A 19,761-nucleotide genomic window follows, 5' to 3' on the forward strand; every position below is an offset into this window, starting at 1 on the left:
TTTGCTAAAAATACCCTCTAGAGAAGTGGGGACCTGCTGCAGGCCACAGGAGTTCTGCTAACAAATTTCAGCGTAATCAGGTTTTAATTTGCTGTAATCAAAGCAAGGAAGGCTCTGTCCTCGTGTTAAACACCTTCAAAGAGTCAAGTTTAGAAGTCGGTGTTCAAAAATACAGAGACAAAGTGTTCTGACATTACAGTTCTTTATTTGCTTTTGAATCCACGATCTATACAGGTATTTACAAGGCATGGAAATGGATAACAGCACAAAATACAATTGAGGTATAAGCTAAGAGCACAGTATGTCATGTTTCAATAAATATAATTCAAAATTTGTAAACTAAGTGACCAGATAGATGCATCTTGTTTACTAAAACCATATAAAATATCTGTTAAATCTCACGTGAGGTAGAGGACAGTTCTGTGTGTCATGTAATGCAACCACAGCAACGCTGACAATAAGACTGTACATCATTGGCAAAGTATTAAAAATTGTTGAATGCACGGATCGTTTTTCCTACGGTTTCAGAATAGTCATTCAACCTGTTGCCTCGAGCTCACACGGACTCGGTTGTTCTGCAGCTACTTTCTGTCATTTGAGAGAATTATACTGGCATGTCAACAGCAAAAAAATACTTTAGAGAGCGAGGATGAAAACACAAAAACGTTTTGTCAATCACAGAAAGCAACGTTGATGGCAACGAAATATTTCAGACCAACTTTTTTCTTATTTCCTAGAATTAGTTTAAATACAGTACAGCTGTGCTTTCCTTTAAGTGAGGTATCTCTTAGAAGAAAAAAAAAATTCAATTGGTACTGTTACATTGAATCCGTTTTCAAATAGCAAAGTTTTACACCGTGTTTGCTGTGCTTGATGAAGTGCTTAAAACTCGTTTTTTCAAGCGTTTTCCAACTGAACCACTAACCCTGAAAAAAACAATTGGCTAAGTCATGGAGACACACTAGAAAATCGTCGTGCAATTTGTAGGCAATAACTGCTTTCACAAAAGCTAAAAAACGACTGCATTTTTTTAAATAGATATATGCAGCAAATAGAAAATTCTACAAGCTTTCTGTAAAGAAAACTGATGAACACTCACACTACAAATGTAATGAGCAAAAAAAAAAAATTGAAATTTGCAGCTTTCTGCTGCTTCCTATTGATGGCTTAAATAAAATTACTGAAATATTGCAAGCACAGATTAACAGGTAGGAGAAATTACGTCTTTTGTCGACTTCACCACGTTATAGAAAACTCTGTTGTGTGGATTAATTACACGAATTAAGTGCAGAAAAAATACAAAGTTGTTATCTTTACCGACAATCAAAATATATACTCTACAAACAAGTGAATTCTAGGTAGCTGACCATGACAGCACTGCAAGGCCAACCTCCTGACTAATGCTAGGAAAGGTTTCCAAAAATCTCATAACACATTCTAGCTATCCCCTCCCCGATATATAAAACAAGATGTATGAATAAAACATTGTGACTTCTAAAATACGGGCCAAGACTTATTTTTTTTCCAGGCCACCAGTAGCTTTATGCTCCCACCCAACTTTTCCTACTTCACTAATTGCATTATGCCTTTACTATGTACAAATGGTTTTACACCTAAGCTATCAATATATTAAATATAGAATAAAATTAGTTTAAGAAGGTGAAACATAACTACATTCATCTAAATGCTCAAACTGAACGATATGCTTTATAAAAACCTAAAACACGGACTTAAATCTGGAGATTTAGATAAAAATCTCTTTCGTTGAGGGATACCTGGTTATACTGTGAGTGAGGATGTTTCTAGACTGCCAAAATTACAAGAGTTTTACTCTCTGAGCTCTTATATTTTGTTGATTAAAGTACACAAAGCACGTGAAAGTTCTCTTTTAAAAATGTATAGGAGCAAACTAGGTATTCACCTCGAATCCTACTTACTTTGTTCCCAAAGGTGCACTAGGCAACTTCAATCTTGCCCTAGGTGTTTAATAATCCAACTTTCAAATCAGGGGCAATTTTAGGATTTTTTTTTTCCTACAGGCTTCATGCCACAAGTATCTGGGAACATGACTTCCTGCCTGAAAGACCAGCAAGCAATAGCTGAAGGAAAAACAAATAACAATACATAAAATGAGCATGCTATGACTAAAAGCAAGGACCTAATGACAGAATTAGTTTCTACCATTAAGTGAGGGCCCTCAAGTGTGCATTCCAAGTTCCTAAATCAGGCTGCAAAATAAACCATTCAATAGAACTAGCATAAGGTAGGGGCAAAAAAAAAAAAAAAAGTCAACATATATTTGTTCCAGAACTTATACAGTACTATTTACAATTTACTAAAAAACTATCTTTCGAAGACTGTGAACACACAAAAGTCTATGGCACATTTATGTATACATTATTACTTAAAATCAGTATAAAATTAAGTCTACGAGTATGAAAATTATGTTTACGCCAAGAGCCTGAAAGTAGCATTTAAGAATTTTAAGAGGATTACAATAATTTAAAATGCATTCTAACTTTAGATTAACTAAATGGAATATTTACAAAGCTACTTTTAAAGTCATTTTAATAAATGTCCCATTAGCTTTATCAGCCAGATGTTTGAAAACGATCAGGAGGCCTTATCTGCAGTTGGAATTGGTAAAACATCCTATAGCTGCTGGAATTCTTGCAACAGTGAAAATATTAGAACAAAGGACAGACACCAGCATTTTAAGAGCCTCCAGCAGTCCACCAAGTGCTGCTGAACATCAACCGCTGGCAAAAGGGGAGATTTGAGCAGAAGTCACAAAACAGAGACAAGACCTGCATGGAAACGGAATATACAGTGTTCTAATATAATGATCCCAGGAGGATTCCATACATTCAACAGCTAAGCTATAAATACTGTGTGAATTAGTCACTGCAGCTGTATTAAACGAGCTGGTGGCCTTATTTATCTACACTGACAACCCAACGAGTCTGGGTCCAAACACTGACACTGAAAAGCAACTAGAAATGCATCTCTCCATCCTTTATTAACACCTTTTCCCCTTGCCCATCCAGCTAATCCAACACAGGATCTGCCAAGCAAGTTGGGCAACTTGCTCCATTCCCTAATCATCACACTTTTATCAATATTCCTGCCTCCTCTCCTGCCATCCCTGGGTTTGGTGGTTGGTACAATAAAACATTTATGGTGTTTTTAAAACAAGTGCTGCATACACAGTCAGAACTATTTAGTCAGTACCTTCCCCTCCAAACCACACTGCAAAGATGGGCCTTTTCTTTTTCATTTGTATTATTTTTTTAATGCAAGAATTTGGAGATGGAGCTGAAGAAGGGGAAAATATAATCTGGGTTTTCTTTTCTGGCAGGGGGGTGGTTCAAGATCATCTTTAAGGTCCCTTCCAATCCAAACCATTCTATGATTCTCATCAACACTGACAAAGACAATTGATAACTTTTCATCTATCCTGCTTTAATTGTCAGTGTAACTATGAAACAGAGTTCATAAACAAAATTGTACTTAGTTATAAAAAAATCGTCCTATGACTCCATGACATTTAATTTACCACCTCATTTCTCATTCAATTTAAAGATATGTGCAATTTTATCTTTCTCTGTGATATTCAGTCTTGTTATTCCACTAAAACAGAAACAAAAAAGAGCTCAAAAGTTTTCAGTTTTACAAGTTCAGGGAAAAAAATTAATCAACGTAGGCTTTTACTAGCGGCTTCATCCAAAATTAACTGAATTATTAAGAGGATATTAAACCTAAGGACCTCAAAAAAAGAAGCTAAAGCACAAGTTAAAATCATGTAGTGAAATACTAGAATTACGAAAATATTCCTATCACTGACATGATCAGCTGACATCTGCCAGCTGTATCCAACTTTTTGGAGAGAAGTGCAAATAAAGTATTTCTTCATCCAACTCTGTAGCCATGCATTTAATCCACTAGGAACCAGACTTCAGAAGTACTCAAACATTATATATACATAAAACAGTAATTCTGTACAATTACACATTTCCCAACGTTATAGCTTAACAAACATGCTGTATTTCTTAACTCATGGTAACCCTACCATGCCAGTCAAATACAGAGACTATCAAAATGATTTTTCAAAGTGCCATACCTCAGAATTTTACTTTTTTAAGCTATGATCACAATGTCAGTTAAGGCCTGTTCTATGTAACGAAAGAAAAACCCGCAAGTTGGCAAGAAGCTCAAAGTGTGGAGGCTTAGGGTGCTAAAGAAATTAACACATATTCCTTAATAAATATTTTTCTTGAAAGCATTAGAATCTTGAAAACAGCTAAGTCAAGCTTTCTCCGTTTCTAGAAGAAAAAGCCCCACCTTTAAGCCTTTTATTAATGTTTCTTTCACACCTACTACATAGAAGAAAACAGAAGAAAACTTGTGAATTTTTAACTTCCAAAGATTCCATTGTAATTGTAAATTTTTTAATTAATTAAAAAAATCCCAATGTTTTCTTCTTCCAGCACAGCAGGTAAGTGCTGGCTCTAGCACTCTTTAGATTGATAATGAGCTGTTAAACAGACAATACTAAAAAGATCAGCCTGACTTCACATAATGAAATTATGGGGAAAACTCATGCTGGTAAATCACTTTTGAGGCTCAATCATCAGTCATTGTGGCAATTTTGAGCATTACCTAACAGATGAAAAGCTGCCTTTACTTTCCTCAGTTCAAGAACATTCAATTCTCACTGAAACCCAAACTATTTTTGACTTTGAAGAATTCAGAATGTTCTCAATGTACTTGTATAACTGGATGTGCAATTGATAGCAAAATAAAGATACCCACACATGTTTTAACAGACAGTGTTAAAAGGTGTTGAGTCCTTAAGACTGTTAGAAATAGACAGAAACTGGTCACTCTAAACCAAGGGTTTCATATTTTTCATTGTTTGAGAAAAACACCAGTACAAATCAATGCAGATTTTCATTGGTTAGGAAAATCTAAAAATGTCTATCTATCTCTAGTTATTTATATCTATGTATATCTTCTTCTGACCTGTCTGGGAAACAGAAACCTGTAGAGAACACTTTTTCTCAGCACACAGAAATTGTTCACAACTCATTAAAAACCAAAACACCCTGTTTGAAGCAGGCAGTCGTGCTTCCTCTTCCGATTTCTATTTTCCTTTCCCATTTTTTGAAGATTTCAGGATCTGCAGCTTCAATTCCTTTATCATCATCTCTAACTTTTCCCGGGCCTCTCGTTCCTGTCTCAGTTCATCCTGAAGCTCTTGTCTATCTGCCTCTGCATGATCCAACCTCTGTCTCAGTTCTGCCAGCTGTGAAACAGGAGAGACAGAGAGGCAGAGCACATTTTAGCAAAAATGAGAAAATCTAATTTTTAAATACATATAAATTGTAGTTATAGGACCTGTCACACTAGACCACGTTGACAATACATATAATCTGTTGGGGAGATTAGGATGATGTCTGCATCAGATGTTTCACAAATCCCAGGACAAGATGCACCTTTTCATTTCCCAGGTTCATTTCTCCGACCTGCCAAAATGTTACTTCTTTATTTCAATACCTGAATGCATTTCTAGAGCAAACAAACCCACCAACACTGCTTTCTGATACCCTTTAGTATAAATGAAACAGAATTACAAGAAATGACATTTAGAAAATCTTGACCATAACCATGTGTGCATGTTCAAATGTAAACCTGAGTCCACTCAAATGTTTCTGTGAAATATTTTATGTTTAAACACAGAAATAAAGTTGTCATCTTTGGAATACAGTAATAGGTTGTTAATGCAAGTCCTCTGACTCCACGATTGGATTCAGTGAAGTGCTGCAGCACAACAGTGCCCACTGCCTGCATGTTGCAGCACGTCCCACATACACATTTCTCTGGCTGGGTTTTGATTTCCAGCTCTAAGGAAAAGTTCCAGTACTGGTTATTCTGCCCTGCTCTGATTTACAGGATGAAGCAACAATTAAAGTAAACAATAAAGAAGCCAATTCAATAAAGAAGCCAAAAAGGGGGAGAAGGCAGTGCCTAGACAGGCCTAAAAAGAAAAAGAGACTTTTAAGCAAGTAACAAATCCCAAATTATTAATTTTGTTTAATGCACACAGAGGGTTCCTCACAGTCCACAGTTCTCTGACAGAAAAGGCAGCCTGGGCAACTGCTTCAGGAAGACATTGGATTAAAGTTTGTGGAAGTTCCCTGTTCCCAGGACCTCTGTTTAAATCTGATGCTTCTTGGAACCAAAATCTACTATAAGATGTGATAAGTGAAGAAAAGTGTTCAAATTATATGTTGTGAATAGCTCTACCACACAGGTAATATCAGAGTAAACTTTTACACAAGGAATCTATTTAGTTTTCAAAGTCTAACTTCAAAAGAAACACTTGGGGAACAATCCATGGTTTTTACCCTCTAAAGAGAGAAAGCTGCACAAGCCACATAAAACGTGCTACACATGATCATCTTCATGAATTAGAACACGTTGTTACTTGCACTAATAGGGCTTGTACCAGATGTTTAGTAAATCAGGCCTTAGTCAGAGAGGATTATTTCTGGCAGCAAAGGCCAGGAATCAGTGGAGTGGGATGTCATGAAATTAAATTTGTGAGAAGGATTTACGATGCTGGTCTCTGCCCTACTCACCAAAAATACCAAAACCTGTCTCTCAAGTACTGCCTGTTTCTCACTTTGAGTCAGTAAGAACAGGAAATATACACAGTCAGGAACAAATAAATGACCACAAAGCTCTGCTGAGCTCAAGTTTTCGATTTTGTTTACTTTAAAAATGGGTCTGTTAGGACTAGTTTTCTGTGACACGGTACAAAATACATCACTATACATTTGATCATAACTGCAGCTGATTTTTAAAAGGGTATTCCAGGATTCCCTTTGGCATTGGCTATATTTTGTCCCATTGGAATGACATGAATACCCTCCAACATAAAGGGACAATAGTAAAAGCTGAAAGGAAAGTGAAGGGAAAAAACAACAACTCCATGGGTTTTGACATATGAATCCAAGGGGCAGGAATGAGAGACACAAATATCATTTATATTTCCAGGAGAACTCTTGGCCAAATGCTCTGCTGCAGCACAGAAGGGGCTCAGCAGATAGTGCAGAAGATTCTACCACTGAGGAACAAAAAGAGCAGCAAGTTATGCTGCTAATCTGACAAAAACATGGTTTAGAGGTTTGGATTTTCTTTTTAACATAAAAGGAAGAAGATTAATAGCTTATTCATAGAAATAAAACGAGATTGTTTAACTCTATACCACTGGCAAGCCCATATACATTCAGAACAGAGTTTGTTTTAAATGAGGATATAACAGACCTCATGTTTAAGATTAATATTTCATCCATAACATCATGTTAAGTTGTTGCATTCTACCCCAGTTTCAACCAAGGGACAGGGAAATAAATATTGCTGTCACTGTGACCTATTTTGGTATTTGTCTGTGGTGTCAAAACACACAGAGAAAAGGAAACCTTTAAGTGCCTGAGCAACAGCTTCACCATTTCCTGATAACTAAATGCTGTTTGGTTGGAAACAAACCTTCCCTTCTCACCTGTGCTGCATATTCAGCTTCTTTGTCTTTTTCCAGATTGGAGTCACAGCTACACTTTTGCTTCATCACTTGGTCCAGTTTCTTCTCCAAGTCTCTCTGCTCAAAATAAAACTCTTCCATTCTTTGAGCATGATCTGCTTGCAAACACTCGAGTTCTTTCTGTAAATTCTGCTGCTCTTCAGTCAGTTCCTTCATAGCTTTAGAGTTACTTAACATTTCCACTTCCTGTAAAGAAAAATCAAGATCACATACAGTTTTTTTTCTAAGACCAGAAAAGTAAAAAAACCTGGTTTACTAAAATATACTCTGAAGTAGTAAGAAGTGCATCATCAGAAAACAGAATAAAAGTGTTTGGCTTCTTTTTCCACTAGCATTTTGATATTTTTAAAGACTTAATTTATTTTAACTTACCTACAAGCTTTACCTCCAACAGCTGAACAACTTAAAAGTAGTAGCTTTAGGGCCCTACCTGAACTCTAGATTCTGAGATTAGCATTTAAACTAAACTAAACTAAATTAAAATAAAATATTAGGTCTGTTCCATGAATGTAAGAAGCAAAGACAGTATTTAACTTAATTCAGAAAACAGAAATGTCACAAGTAAACACCAGCCTCTAAAATCATCCATTATTACAAAAAGGCTAAAACTAAAATCCCTGAAAACAAGCCTCAGTAAACTGAAATAGGAGGGTGGTGTTCTTTTTTTGTACAGGGCAGTGATAAGACCATTCCTAGAATACTGATGTCACCTCTTTAAAATCCTTAAAACTGAGAAATTTTAGAGGATACAGCAAAAGCAGGAGCTGCTTGGACCCAGCAGCTGCAAACTGAAGAGACGCCAATTATTAGCGGGCTCAAACCTCCTGAGCGTAAGGGATACTAAAGATCTGGTGTCTGGATTCAAGCTGAGGGAAAGATGATCTGTGTGTTTTGCTGTTCCTAAATGAATGTAATCTGTGCTATTGACTCTGGGTCCAGCCAGCTCCCAGCAGCTCTCTGGAGTCAGAGGTGAAAGGCTCTCAGACTGGCACTGTACCATTTGGAGCTGCTGCTTCCTCCGCAAAATGGTGTTCAGCTTTTCCTGCTGTTTGATGTAGGTTTTCATCACTTCTTCCATGATCTTTCCCTTGTCATCTTCACAACTGATGTCTTTCATGAGCGTGGGGGACAAGGTCCGTGCATCACCCCCCGTTTCAGCACGGGCAGAGTCTCTGGTGAGTTTGGAAGAAACACGTTCAGATTTCCCACCTCTCGCAGGACGAGTCAGCACCACAGGTGGATCTGCACAGAAAAGAAGAACACAGCATAATAACCACAGAAAATTCAACTCCCAGAGTGGGGAAAAAAAAAAAAAGGCGAAGAAAAGCAAGATCACAAAAAGGCGCAAGGAATTTTTGGAAACCTGAGGTGACGTCACAAAGTTCTTGCTCAGTGGTTGTTACGCTTTCCAAAATTCTGTGCTATAAAAATCAAAGACTTAGACACGATTTTGACTACTCACCTAAACGTTTATGCTGCTCCACACCACTTTTCAAGTCAATTTTTTCCTGTTCTTCAAGAGAAACCTCTGGATAGGAGGCAGCCTTTTTGTGCTTTCCACTGCTGAGCTTCTTCTCCGACTGCCCAGGTGAGGATTTAATTACTTCTGAAGCTTTGACTGTTGTTTTTGCAACATCCTTATATTGTGATGCAAGAGAGACATTCGGGGCAACCACTTTATCACACATATAAAGGTAGTAACTGAAACAGCAGAAGAGTAAAATTCATAGTGAAAGGTAAGACAATAAATGATGGCTGGTACAGAGCAGTAAGTTTAATTTAACATGAGTTCAAACTGTAAAAAATAAGCATGCCCTTTTTAAATTTTTCCTATGCAAAAGGAAATCCTAACGATCCACTTAATCTTTACTGAGTAGATAATCTAGATAAGGTTTTGAGGCTATCAAACAAGAGGATTTTCCAAACATGGCTGATTAAAAAAAAAAAACATACAGAAAATCATATGAAGTCTTCATTTAAATGCAAAGAGTGAAATTAGAATGCCACTAAATCCAGACTCTCTAGCATTTTCATAATCCTTATATTTATATTAGCAGTGGAGGATGGGGAAGTGATCAGTGAAGTGGGAATGAGCATCTTAAATAGCAAAGCTGCATCCTGACAGTGCTGGGGTATGTCCCAGACCAATGCTGGACCTTCTTTTCCACATACACTGAGCAGCCTGTTTGGATTTTCCTGGGCTCCCAGGAGCATCCCTGTGTACCACTCCAACCTCACCACTCAGCTTTTGTGTAGTACAGAGAGAAGAGAGTCCCAGATGTGTTCAGGTCAGTGCCAAGACAACCAGTGTCCTGATGCTGGAGCCAACATTGTTGTCTCCAACACCTCCCCTTCTCCTGGGTCTGAAGGAAGGCACTGACAGTAACAGGAATGTGAGGGACCATCACAGGAGTGCTCCCACTCTCATGCCTGTGTGTGAACCAGTGTGATGTGTTTGCTGCTTTGCTGCCTGCTGTTAACCAAAAGGGTCTGCTCTGACCCAAATCCCCCCCTGTGTAACCACAGGGGGTGAGGGCACATGGGAGGTGAAGAAAAACTGTTTCCCTCACTGAAGCAGATGACAAACTGTGTGAGAAGTTAAGGAAATGCACTCGGTTTCTCAAACCAGGAAACTAGTGAACAGACAACTCAGCTGCAGCCATCGCTCCACTGTGGAAGAAAGCCTTCAAACACCTTCTACAAGTCTTTTTTGGAAGAAAATTGAGTGGTCTTCATGGTAAGTGCAGCTTTCCATGAGCATGAATTGTACTATAATGTGAAAGGTCAAAAATTATCTTCTGTCATTTCTACTCTGAAAAGTGAAATTTTAATTACATTTCAATAGTATTGCCTACTGAAGAACACTCACAGATCACAGCTTGAGTCCTGTACCAAAAACTACTCACAAGCAGTTCATTAGTATTGACATTAAGAAATGCACAAAAAGTTAGGGTTCAATTATCCCTGTGTGATCCCTTAGTTTCCTTAACAGTTCAGGTTGCAAATACCTTTTTTTTTTTTCAGTTTGAATTACACTTAAATAGCCAAAAGTATTTAAATATTTGACAGTGCTTATACTTTTAACCAGGAAACTCAGTTACCTGGGATGGAAAAAGGAGGGTGGTTGAGGATCAGTTTCTGCTTCTTGCTTTATAACTGGATACCACTGAGATAATTCCAGGTTCTGCTGTGGCTCTGCCTAAAGAAAAGAAAATAAATTGGTAATTGGTACATGTTATTTACATTTTCATAAGCACTCCTCAGAGGAATGGCATTTACACCATTAATACAGACACACCTGAGAAACTGGAGTATGGGAAGTGGGGTGTCTTTGGCAGAGCTTCAGGGTGAGGCCAAGCCACAGAAGTTTCCTCGATCTCCAATATCCCATTATGGGCAAAATAGCAATGAAATTAAAAGAAAATCTCTTTACAAACCCATCTAAAAGCTCTGCTGAGTTCCCAGAACTCTGCCAGAGGCATGTTAAACAAGTTTGGGGGAAACAGAAAGCAGAAACTAGGATTCCCAAAAGGTTGTGGGAGCTTTTTGCAATAAAGTATCTCTACTAGAGTAAGAACCTGTGAGATACTTTATTACGAAATAAAAGGGAACAATTTGATGGTGTTCCAGGGACTGAATTTTATTCAATCATGAATTTTTATTGTAGAAGCAGGCAGAGCTGCTCACAGTAACATGACAACTCCATTCCCTTTGCAGTACCAAAAAAAATTAACTCAGGTGCATCAGAATATATAATCTTAAAAACTTCTGTGCATTCTCCCTTTGGATAACAATTCCTGTTCTGTGTGTCTCAAGAAATATTCTTGGAATCACACTTGAATCAAAGTTACTCGTGATCCTTCGTGCTCCCCTGCAAAGTTGCTGGTAATTTCAAGGGAAAGGTGTCTCGTCATATATTTAAGCAAGACTTGTAGGTAAGAAATTGGTTCTTAATTTCACTGTGTTAAAACAGCCCTGGGATGTGGGTTTTGGGGTAGGGTGTGGTTGGCTGACCCCAGGCAGCTGCCAAACACCCACACAGCCACTCCCTCAGCACCACCCCCAGCGAGACGGGGACAAGGACAAGAAAGTTCCCAGGACAAGATAAAGACGGTTTAATAAGTGAAGGAAAGGGAAAAATACAAGTGAAGCAAAGGATATCACTCCTTGTGTGCTGTATTATCAGAAAAGTTTATAACTACACACCCTGAAATAAACTGTCACAGAACTCCATCCCTGGCAGTCAGAGAGCACCCAGTGACACCAGGATTGTCTGTGCCATGGTCTGCAGAATCCCACATGATTGGAATCCAACACTTGACCATGAGAGGGACCAAATCCCACCTATTTCATTCTGATCAAAACTTCCAGCCCCCTAAACTCAGCTCTCACAATGAAACTGAAATTTAACTCCACCCCTGCAGTTCCTCAAATCAGTTCCAATGCAGACAGAAAGGAGGGAGGGCATAAGGAAGCAGAGCTCCAGAGTAGTGAATTCATAATCAAGCCTTTAAATAATAAAGACTTGAATAATCTCTAGAAAAATCGGCCTCATCCTGACACTTGTGAAGTCTTTTCTACTTACTCAGATCATTCAAGTAATTTAAATAATCACATATAATCTACTTATACAGCAGCTAGTGTGCAGCAATCTGATTTTGTCCTGAACCACATTTGTCCATATTTTACAACTTACATTTTAACGTGTTTATATATTTACATATGAAATTACCTATCATGTAATCTCTATTTTCCAGTTATTAAGTCAGATTTTTACTTTTTTTTAACCTATTTCAAATGGAAACCAACTTTACTGTCCACCCGTTAATGTGCATTTTGCACATAAATTTCACAGCATGCAATCAAATTTTTACTTATGAAAGAAAATGCAATGTAACCATAAACATGGAAGTCATTTTCTAACAGGATTCTTCCCTCCACATACAGGTTAATAAAATAAAGCATCTACTTATATATATAAATATATGTATGTTATTTCATTACTCAACAATCTGTTTATTTTAGATGCTCTTAAATAATTCTGTAAACACACTGAATTAGTTATACCCAAACTGTCTGAAAGGGCTACAAGAAAAATGTCTATTTTTTCTTCTAAGCTAGTTGGACAAAGCTGTTCTTCAAGGAAAAATAACATATAGGAAAGTAGTTTTTTCAGTCTAATCATTAAGCCAGTAGTTTCAGCAGAGACGAGATTTACAAAATACTCAGAAGCAATGTTAACTCTTCACACTGAGCTTTTCCTCACACACTGTGACCAACTCAAGGAATTAGTCTGAGAAGCAAGACAAAGTTTTAATGCAGAGAGGTCAGAAGCTGTCGCAAAGTCAAAGGAAATGAGGATCTGTGAGCGCAGAGATCAGCACAGACTCAGTGACAGCTGTTCCATGAAGAGCAGGTGGATGTGGCACTGCAGTCTAGAACTCCACAGAAAACTATGACAATCAAGCACACAGCTTACAGATTTCTTACTAGCACAAAGAACAGAAAGGAATTAACCGCTGAGTACTTTGTCTGCTCTTAAAATATTGAAGTAGAATATTTATGCGCTGTGAGGTGAATAAACTCAGAGTGAAACGCTAAGGAGAAAGACAAGGCATGGGATCTAAGATGCTCCAAAGGCCATGGGAATGAACTAATTTATTATTACTACATGGATAAAGACCTGGCCAAGGGCAACTGTTCTTCCTGGGCCCTCCAAGATAACAAAGATGCATTGGCACTTGAGAGCAGAGCACTGACTCAGCAAAGGTGGTAAAGAGGTGACAGAATGGCAAATGGAACATCCTGCAAATAAATTCCCTCAGGAGTATAAGGAAAGGGAATGTCTACATGTTGTACCTAATACTTCTCTCACGCCACAGAAACAAGGGAAAGAAATTGTGGCTGCCCCATCCTTGGAAGTGTTCAAGGCCAGGTTGGACTGGGCTTGGAGCAACCTGGGCTAGTGGAAGGTGTCCCTGCCTATGGCAGGGGGTGGAACGAGATAAGCTTTAAGGTCCCTTCCAAACCATTCTATGATTCCATGAAAAGACGACTGAAGCAGCCCAAGCTTCTCCAGGACAAGGGAACAGAGGCTGTGATCCAACACTGCCCTCTTAAACTATTCTAATCTTTTATGCTTTCCAGATGAATATCCACAAGACAAAAAAAAAAAAAAGAAACCAAGACAAAAATCCTCCCCCATCACTCAATTTTGTTCATGTTTTCACAGCTTCTCACTCTGGTTTCATATGATGCTTTGTAAGAAAGAATTACACAGGTCTGCAACGGAAGACTGCAGAAAGTTTCTGTATTTCATTTGCACCGGTCCAGTCCAAATTACTGCTACTGCCAACTTCAGCTGGGTTTTTTAGTCTGTGCTCAAGAAACCGAAAGATCTCATGGTCTGAAATCTGCTACTGTGGAAAGGGAAGCAGCATTTATAGGTATGAATATGGAAGACTATTTCCACCATGCTGTAGTTTATTTCCTACACTGGCTTTGCAGGGATAAAGACTGACAGGTCTTTATCAGTTGAAATGCAAAGTCTCCTTGCTAGGAGACTGCATCTTCAACTAATTCAGCACATGGAAGCGTGCCATACTGCAGACTTCCATAGGAATTTGCTGCTAAAACCCCTTCTTGTAGACTGACACCACTGTAACAGTACCTGTTACTACAGCAAGCCTTCCTGCAACGCTAACTTTTCAGGAATTTATGTCAAAAGGTGTCAGCTTATAGCACCCCTTTTTGGGCTCAGCCATCTGGGCTGCTCTTGCTGCTATTTTGAAATCCACCACAAAACATCCAACAGGCAAAATGGATTTATCATCAAACCAAGAGCCATCAAACAGACACAGAAAACCAAATACACTGAAGAGAAACAAAGACAAAGGGCAGAAATCATTAAAGACCTCTTTAAGTTTAAATTATACCCAAAACTTGTACTTTCTATGAATGGAAACATCTATGATGTAAATGTTTATCTGGTGCTTGTCTTATTATTTAAAATAGAAGCTCTCCAAGGGACAAATAAGCTCTGTATTTTTGAACCACAGCACAGACTTGCAGCAGTATTTTAGGAAAAAATAAGACGTCTATTATTAACCATTGTCAAGATACCGGCCTACAGCTCATTACTTGGGCTGCTTAAAACCCCCCTCTTTTTGGCATATTTCTCTACACAAGTGGTTTAAACAGAAAGCTCTTGCTGAACAAGCAGACTTTGGGCTCCTAAATAGCCCTTTAGCAATGCACCATTACCCTGCACACAAGTCATGAGATGGGTGGCCAGCAAGCCAGGTCGCCACCCTGCCCACGTGTGTGAGCTGGAGCACAAATAACAAATGAAGAATTCATTTGTAATACTTGATTTTCAAGCTCCTTTCTGCTTTGCTCAGCTGCTGCAACACACGCCGCATAAAACCTACTCAAAGGTCAAATGGGAGAATGAAAATTCCCACAATGGCCCTGATTTTTCCAGTGTCTGTAATACCTCAGAACAGAACAAGAACCAACAGAGCCAAGCTGGCTCGAGTGGTTACTTACAGCCCAAAGAGGAAAGAAATTACCGCCCCTTTTAATGAGAAATGTTATTTCCATGGTGAAGCTCTCTCACAAATTTAACTTAGGCTTGATGTGACAAGCATTCCCACTTAGCAAAGCCAAGCAACGCGCTTCCAAAACAAGTATTTAGGTGTGAGCAGGAAGAGATTTGGGAGTTTTTACCAGAGCAGGTGAACTTACTTTGGACCGCGTCCTTTTCTGATTTTTCTCACTGAACTTCTCCTTCATTTCCTCCAAGAGATGCTTCAGCTCCCGCTCCTCTGACGTTCCCAGGTATTTTTGGTTAATGTGCAGGTAGCAGTGCCACTTGGCCGACTCAAACCCCCAGTGGCAGGTCCTCTTGTCCGGGGATCTGTGTGAATGCATCACGAACGTCTGGGGCGAGAACATCCCGTAGCATTCCAGACACTGGATGCACGGGTCGTCCGGCGCAAGGTAGAACTGAGGTGCAAACAGCCCCTGGCACTTGCCCAGGCATTCATGCTCTACTTCAAAGGCACTGCCAGTCTCTTTCAGCTGGGCCAAGGTGTTCTTACAGGGGAGAAAACTGCCGTTTTGGGGAAAAGTGCGAGGGCGCAGTAAAGCATTGCATAGTCTCTGAGCATCCGTCAGCGTAATGAGCCCACAGGACGGAGCGTTGAATGGAAGAATTCCCAAAACCTTCAGGATATGAAGCTGGTCGGAAGTGCACCGTGAGCAGTAAATGTAGAGTTCATCACACACCGTGTTGATCTGCTGCAGTGAGAAGTCTCGGAGAACCGAGTTCAACACTTGAGGAAGGCAAAGTCTTTTTTCTCCCCCGACTTTAAAACAAGAGATGGATTCCCCCTCCAGCAGAGTCTGGGTGAGCTCCGTGGAGCTGTCCGGAGGAATGAGCAGCGGGCCGGAGAGTACTTGTGGCGATGGAAGAGGCAGGAAGACGGTGGGTGACATGGTCTCCTGGGAATAACGAGCTGAAAAAGCTGCTGGTCCACCCAGAGAACTCTGGCTGCTCAGGTGAAACTGTGCCAATGTGTGTTTCAAACCTGGATTTAAACTCAAAGGCTCAGATAGTGAAGCGCTGTTTGGCTTGGCGGGTTCCCCATCAGCCTCCACAGGAGTTTCATCGTAGTCATCCAAGTTTTCCTTCTTTATTGTTGGCAATTTATTTATTACAACCTGTACTTTGTTATTTACATGCATTTCTGTCATTGCTTTCTTCAGTGGAGGACTCCCATCCTCTTGGATCCTGCTCCTTTTCTGGTCTGAAACCAGACCTAGAGGGAAGTTTATCTGTGGGCTTTCCATTGCTAAACACCAGAACTTTAATTAAATTAGTCTTGAATGTGCATTTTCCTGCTTGTTCATATAAAAAATAGTTTCAAGTGATCTTGGATTACCTCAGGTACAACAAGTTTCACAATCCTTTCAGTAAAATGTTACTTCTTCAGCCTCCAACAGTAAAAACTGTAACCCATTTTGCATGTAATACCATAAAATTACTAATGGAGAGGTTACACAACTTTTTTAGTTATTTGTTCAATTTTCTAATATAAAAAAACCCACTGCAATATTTATACAAAAGGCTTTTCTTCATACCCTACCCCCTATTTTACACAGTAGTCTTGTACAGCAATTTAGTAAAAAATGATGCGCTGATACATGTCCATCCTTGATCATTGTTTTCCTTTAAAAAATATACTGTCTTTTCAAACAAGTCTCTATTTAAATATTAAAATAGAAAAACGGGCTCAGCTTGAAGAACGTCAATCTTAACGCAGCCAATCCAAAACGTAGTTTTAAGTTGTGTGAAAATTTTATTCAGCACTTTCAGCTCCTAGAGATCAAACACAGTCTTAAGGGCTTGCTTTATTGTGCTGCCAGCTTTATGATTTCACCACCACCACAAGAGTTACTATGGCAGTTCACAAATAAATCCTCAAACTAAAGGCTGATCCAGATTGACAGCAAAAGCTAAACGTCCCTAGAGAGTCACCTTTCGCCCAGATGTCACTGGCGTGTGTCAGGATTTTCCCAGCCCGAGTTATTAGTAATAGAGGTGAGATCCAGGCCATGGGCTGAATTCATGTACTAGAGCGGAGTTCTGCCAGTCCTTCCTGATAACCTGTGAACAGAGAGAGGGGCCGGTCACAGGGTTTGCTCAGCACCTAAAGGGGCTTCAAGAGAGCTGGAGAGGGACCTTTGACAGGAGCATGGAGTGACAGGACAAGGGGGAACCGCTTTAAGCTGAAAGAGGGGAGGTTTAGATTTGATACAAGGAAGAAATCCTTCGCTGTGAGGGTGGTGAGGCCCTGGCACAGGTTGCCCAGAGAAGCTGTGGCTGCCCCATCCCTGGGAGTGACCAAGACCAGTTTGGACCGGGCTTGGAGCAACCTGGGCTCGTGGAAGGTGTCCCTGCCCATAGCAGGGGGGTGGAATGAGATGAGCTTTAAGGCCCCTTGGAACCCAAGTCATCCCGGGGTTCCCTGCCAGAGGCAGGGTGCTTTTCCCAGTGACTCACGGAGCCCCGGGACGAGCCCGGCCGACGGGCGATGCCGGCGGGGGAGGGGGCGGCCCGGAGCGGCTCTCCCGGCAAGCACGCCCCGCAGGACGGGCGCTCCCCCGAGCCCAGGGCCGGGCACCGACCCCACTCCCGGTCCCCGACCCCGCAGCCCCTCCCGGGACGCCGCATCCCGCCGCTCCCTCCCGCGCCGTGACTCACCCCGGCCCCGCCGGCACCGCTCCGGGCACGGCTCAGCCCTTCCCCCTCCCGCCGCCGGGCTCTCCCCTCCGCCCCACCCGGCTCCCCGCTGTCCGCCCCGCACCGCCGCCGTGCCGCCCGCTTCCCCCGCTCTCCCCTTGTCCCCCTCTCCCCGCCGCCTCCGCGCCGCCGCTCCCTCCCATCCCCCGCGGGCGCTCCCGCCCTTCCCCCACGGCTCTCCCCCCACCCCTCCACCCGCGGCGAGGCCGCCCCGCTCGCCGCCGCTCCCGGCGGGGTCCCCGGCGCGTTCCCCGCTCCTCACCCGGCGCCGCGGGGGCTCCGGCGGCCGCGGGGAGCGGAACAGGCGCCGCGCTCGCGCCGCCCACCCGTGACCTCACTGCGGAGACCGAGACGGCGGCGGCGGCGGCGCGCGGGCACGAACCCGCCGGCGGCGCGCGCCGGCCCCGCCCACTGTCTGGGGCAGCGGCGGGAGCGCCCGCCCGCCCCTCCCCCCCTTCTCCCCCACACAGCCACCGCCGCCGCCGCCTCAGCGCTGGGGAGCCCGGCACGGCCCCCTCCGCCCGCGGGAGAAGGCAGAATATATTAAAAAATTATATTAAAAAAATATATAAATATAATAGACGTTAAAAAGTGTTGTTTCTGTCCGCCCCCACCTGAGCCCGCCCGGGTCAGACCCGGCCCCGCGCCGCCCTCTCTCCCCCGTCAGAGCCCGACAGGCGCCGGCGGAGGGACGGGCACGGAGCGGCAGCTGCGGCGGTGGGGAGGGAAAGCGGCCATGGCAGAAGGGCAAAGCCGGGCGGGAGGAGGCCCCGGCGCCGGCAGGGAGCTGTCGGGAGGGTCGCTCCCCCGAGGCGCGGCGGCGGCAGGCGGAGGCCCTCAGCGAGGGGCTCCCAGTGACTGTCCCTCAATGAGGGTCCCTCAGGGACTGTCCCTCAATGAGAGTCCCCCAGGGACTGTCCCTCAATGAGAGTCCCCCAGGGACTGTCCCTCGGCGAGGATCCCTCATAGAGGGTCCCTCAGCGAAGGTTCCTCAGCGACTGTCCTCCAGCAAAGCTCCGTCAGTGACTGTCCCGATAGAGGGTCCCTCAGTGACTGTCCCTCAGTGACTGTCCCCCAGTGACTGTCTCTCAGTGAGGGTCCCTCAGTGACTGTCCCCCAGCGAGGGTCCCCACGCAGGGTGGGCCCTGCTCTGCCCCCCCACTGCTGGGGACACGGAGATGTGGTGAAGGCGGGCGGGTGTGATGGTGTCTGTCCCCAGAGCAGTCTCACAAGACGGCTCCCCCCTGTCACAGGCTCACGGGAGATGCTGAAGTGCAAGAGACATTTAGGGAAGCGGAACGATCAAATTCTGCAGAGAGGCGGGGAAGATGCTCTTCAGGGACTGCTTAGTCGCTGTACAACTAGTTCATGTATTACAAGTTCCTGCTGCCTGCAAGAAGCCCAATGCTGTTCTGTTTTACATCTTTGAGAAGACAGCGCTTCAGCTGGGATTACGGCACAATCCAATTTGCCGTTGCCTTTCATCCCACACAGTTACATATTTTGATGCGAGTACAAAAGCACAGCACATGAAAATGGGGCAGTTGTACAACTGCCAGGCACCGCCTAGCACCGGCCAGCGCTGCCCACGGCCAGGGCTCCCTCCTGAGCTGTTTCCTAATGCTGTCCCAGAAGGATTATTAGAGAGCAGCAAAACCTGCCTCAGTGTTGATCAGCTGAGAGGGGGGGTTTGCTGCATTTTAATCCTTGACTTTGCACCTTTGGTATGCTCAGCTTCCCTCTGGGCTGGCAGGGCCTGCCGATGGGTCCCTGAGCATCACTGAAGCTGCTTCATGAGTCATCTCTTAACTTGCTTGTAAACCACCACATCCATTGTGATATCTACAACAAT

General features: G+C 42.5%; 1 protein-coding gene across 2 annotated transcripts; it reads right to left on the reverse strand.

Annotated features, from left to right (window-relative positions):
- Positions 1-3,342: 3,342 nt before the first annotated feature.
- Positions 3,343-18,225, reverse strand: SKIL (SKI like proto-oncogene). Of its 2 annotated transcripts, none has more exons than XM_027685919.1 (7): positions 18,172-18,225; positions 15,350-17,273; positions 10,705-10,802; positions 9,066-9,304; positions 8,601-8,845; positions 7,565-7,789; positions 3,343-5,305 (listed from the first exon to the last, which is right to left on the reverse strand). In XM_027685919.1, exons 2-7 carry the CDS (start codon positions 16,454-16,456, stop codon positions 5,144-5,146), a joined length of 2,076 nt encoding a protein of 691 aa, XP_027541720.1. In that variant the 5' UTR covers positions 16,457-17,273; positions 18,172-18,225; the 3' UTR covers positions 3,343-5,143. The 2 variants fall into 2 exon arrangements, with proteins under 2 accessions (XP_027541720.1, XP_027541721.1); XM_027685920.1 differs by lacking the exon at positions 18,172-18,225 and adding an exon at positions 17,871-17,895.
- Between the last annotated feature and the right edge of the window lie 1,536 nt (positions 18,226-19,761).

This window comes from Neopelma chrysocephalum, unplaced genomic scaffold, assembly GCF_003984885.1.
Source record: "Neopelma chrysocephalum unplaced genomic scaffold, ASM398488v2 Primary Assembly neopelma1_69, whole genome shotgun sequence".
Classification (NCBI taxonomy): Eukaryota; Metazoa; Chordata; class Aves; order Passeriformes; family Pipridae; genus Neopelma; species Neopelma chrysocephalum.

What these genes read in the sequence shown, in the direction of transcription:
- SKIL (XM_027685919.1), bottom strand. Translation starts at nt 16,456, where the DNA reads ATGGAAAGCCCACAGATAAACTTCCCTCTAGGTCTGGTTTCAGACCAG. An exon ending in CCCTCCTTTTTCCATCCCAG is followed by an intron (nt 9,305 to 10,704) that starts GTAACTGAGTTT and finishes CTGCTGTTTCAG; the next exon opens with TTACTACCTTTATATGTGTG. An exon ending in GGAAGCAGCAGCTCCAAATG is followed by an intron (nt 7,790 to 8,600) that starts GTACAGTGCCAG and finishes TTTTCTTTACAG; the next exon opens with GAAGTGGAAATGTTAAGTAA.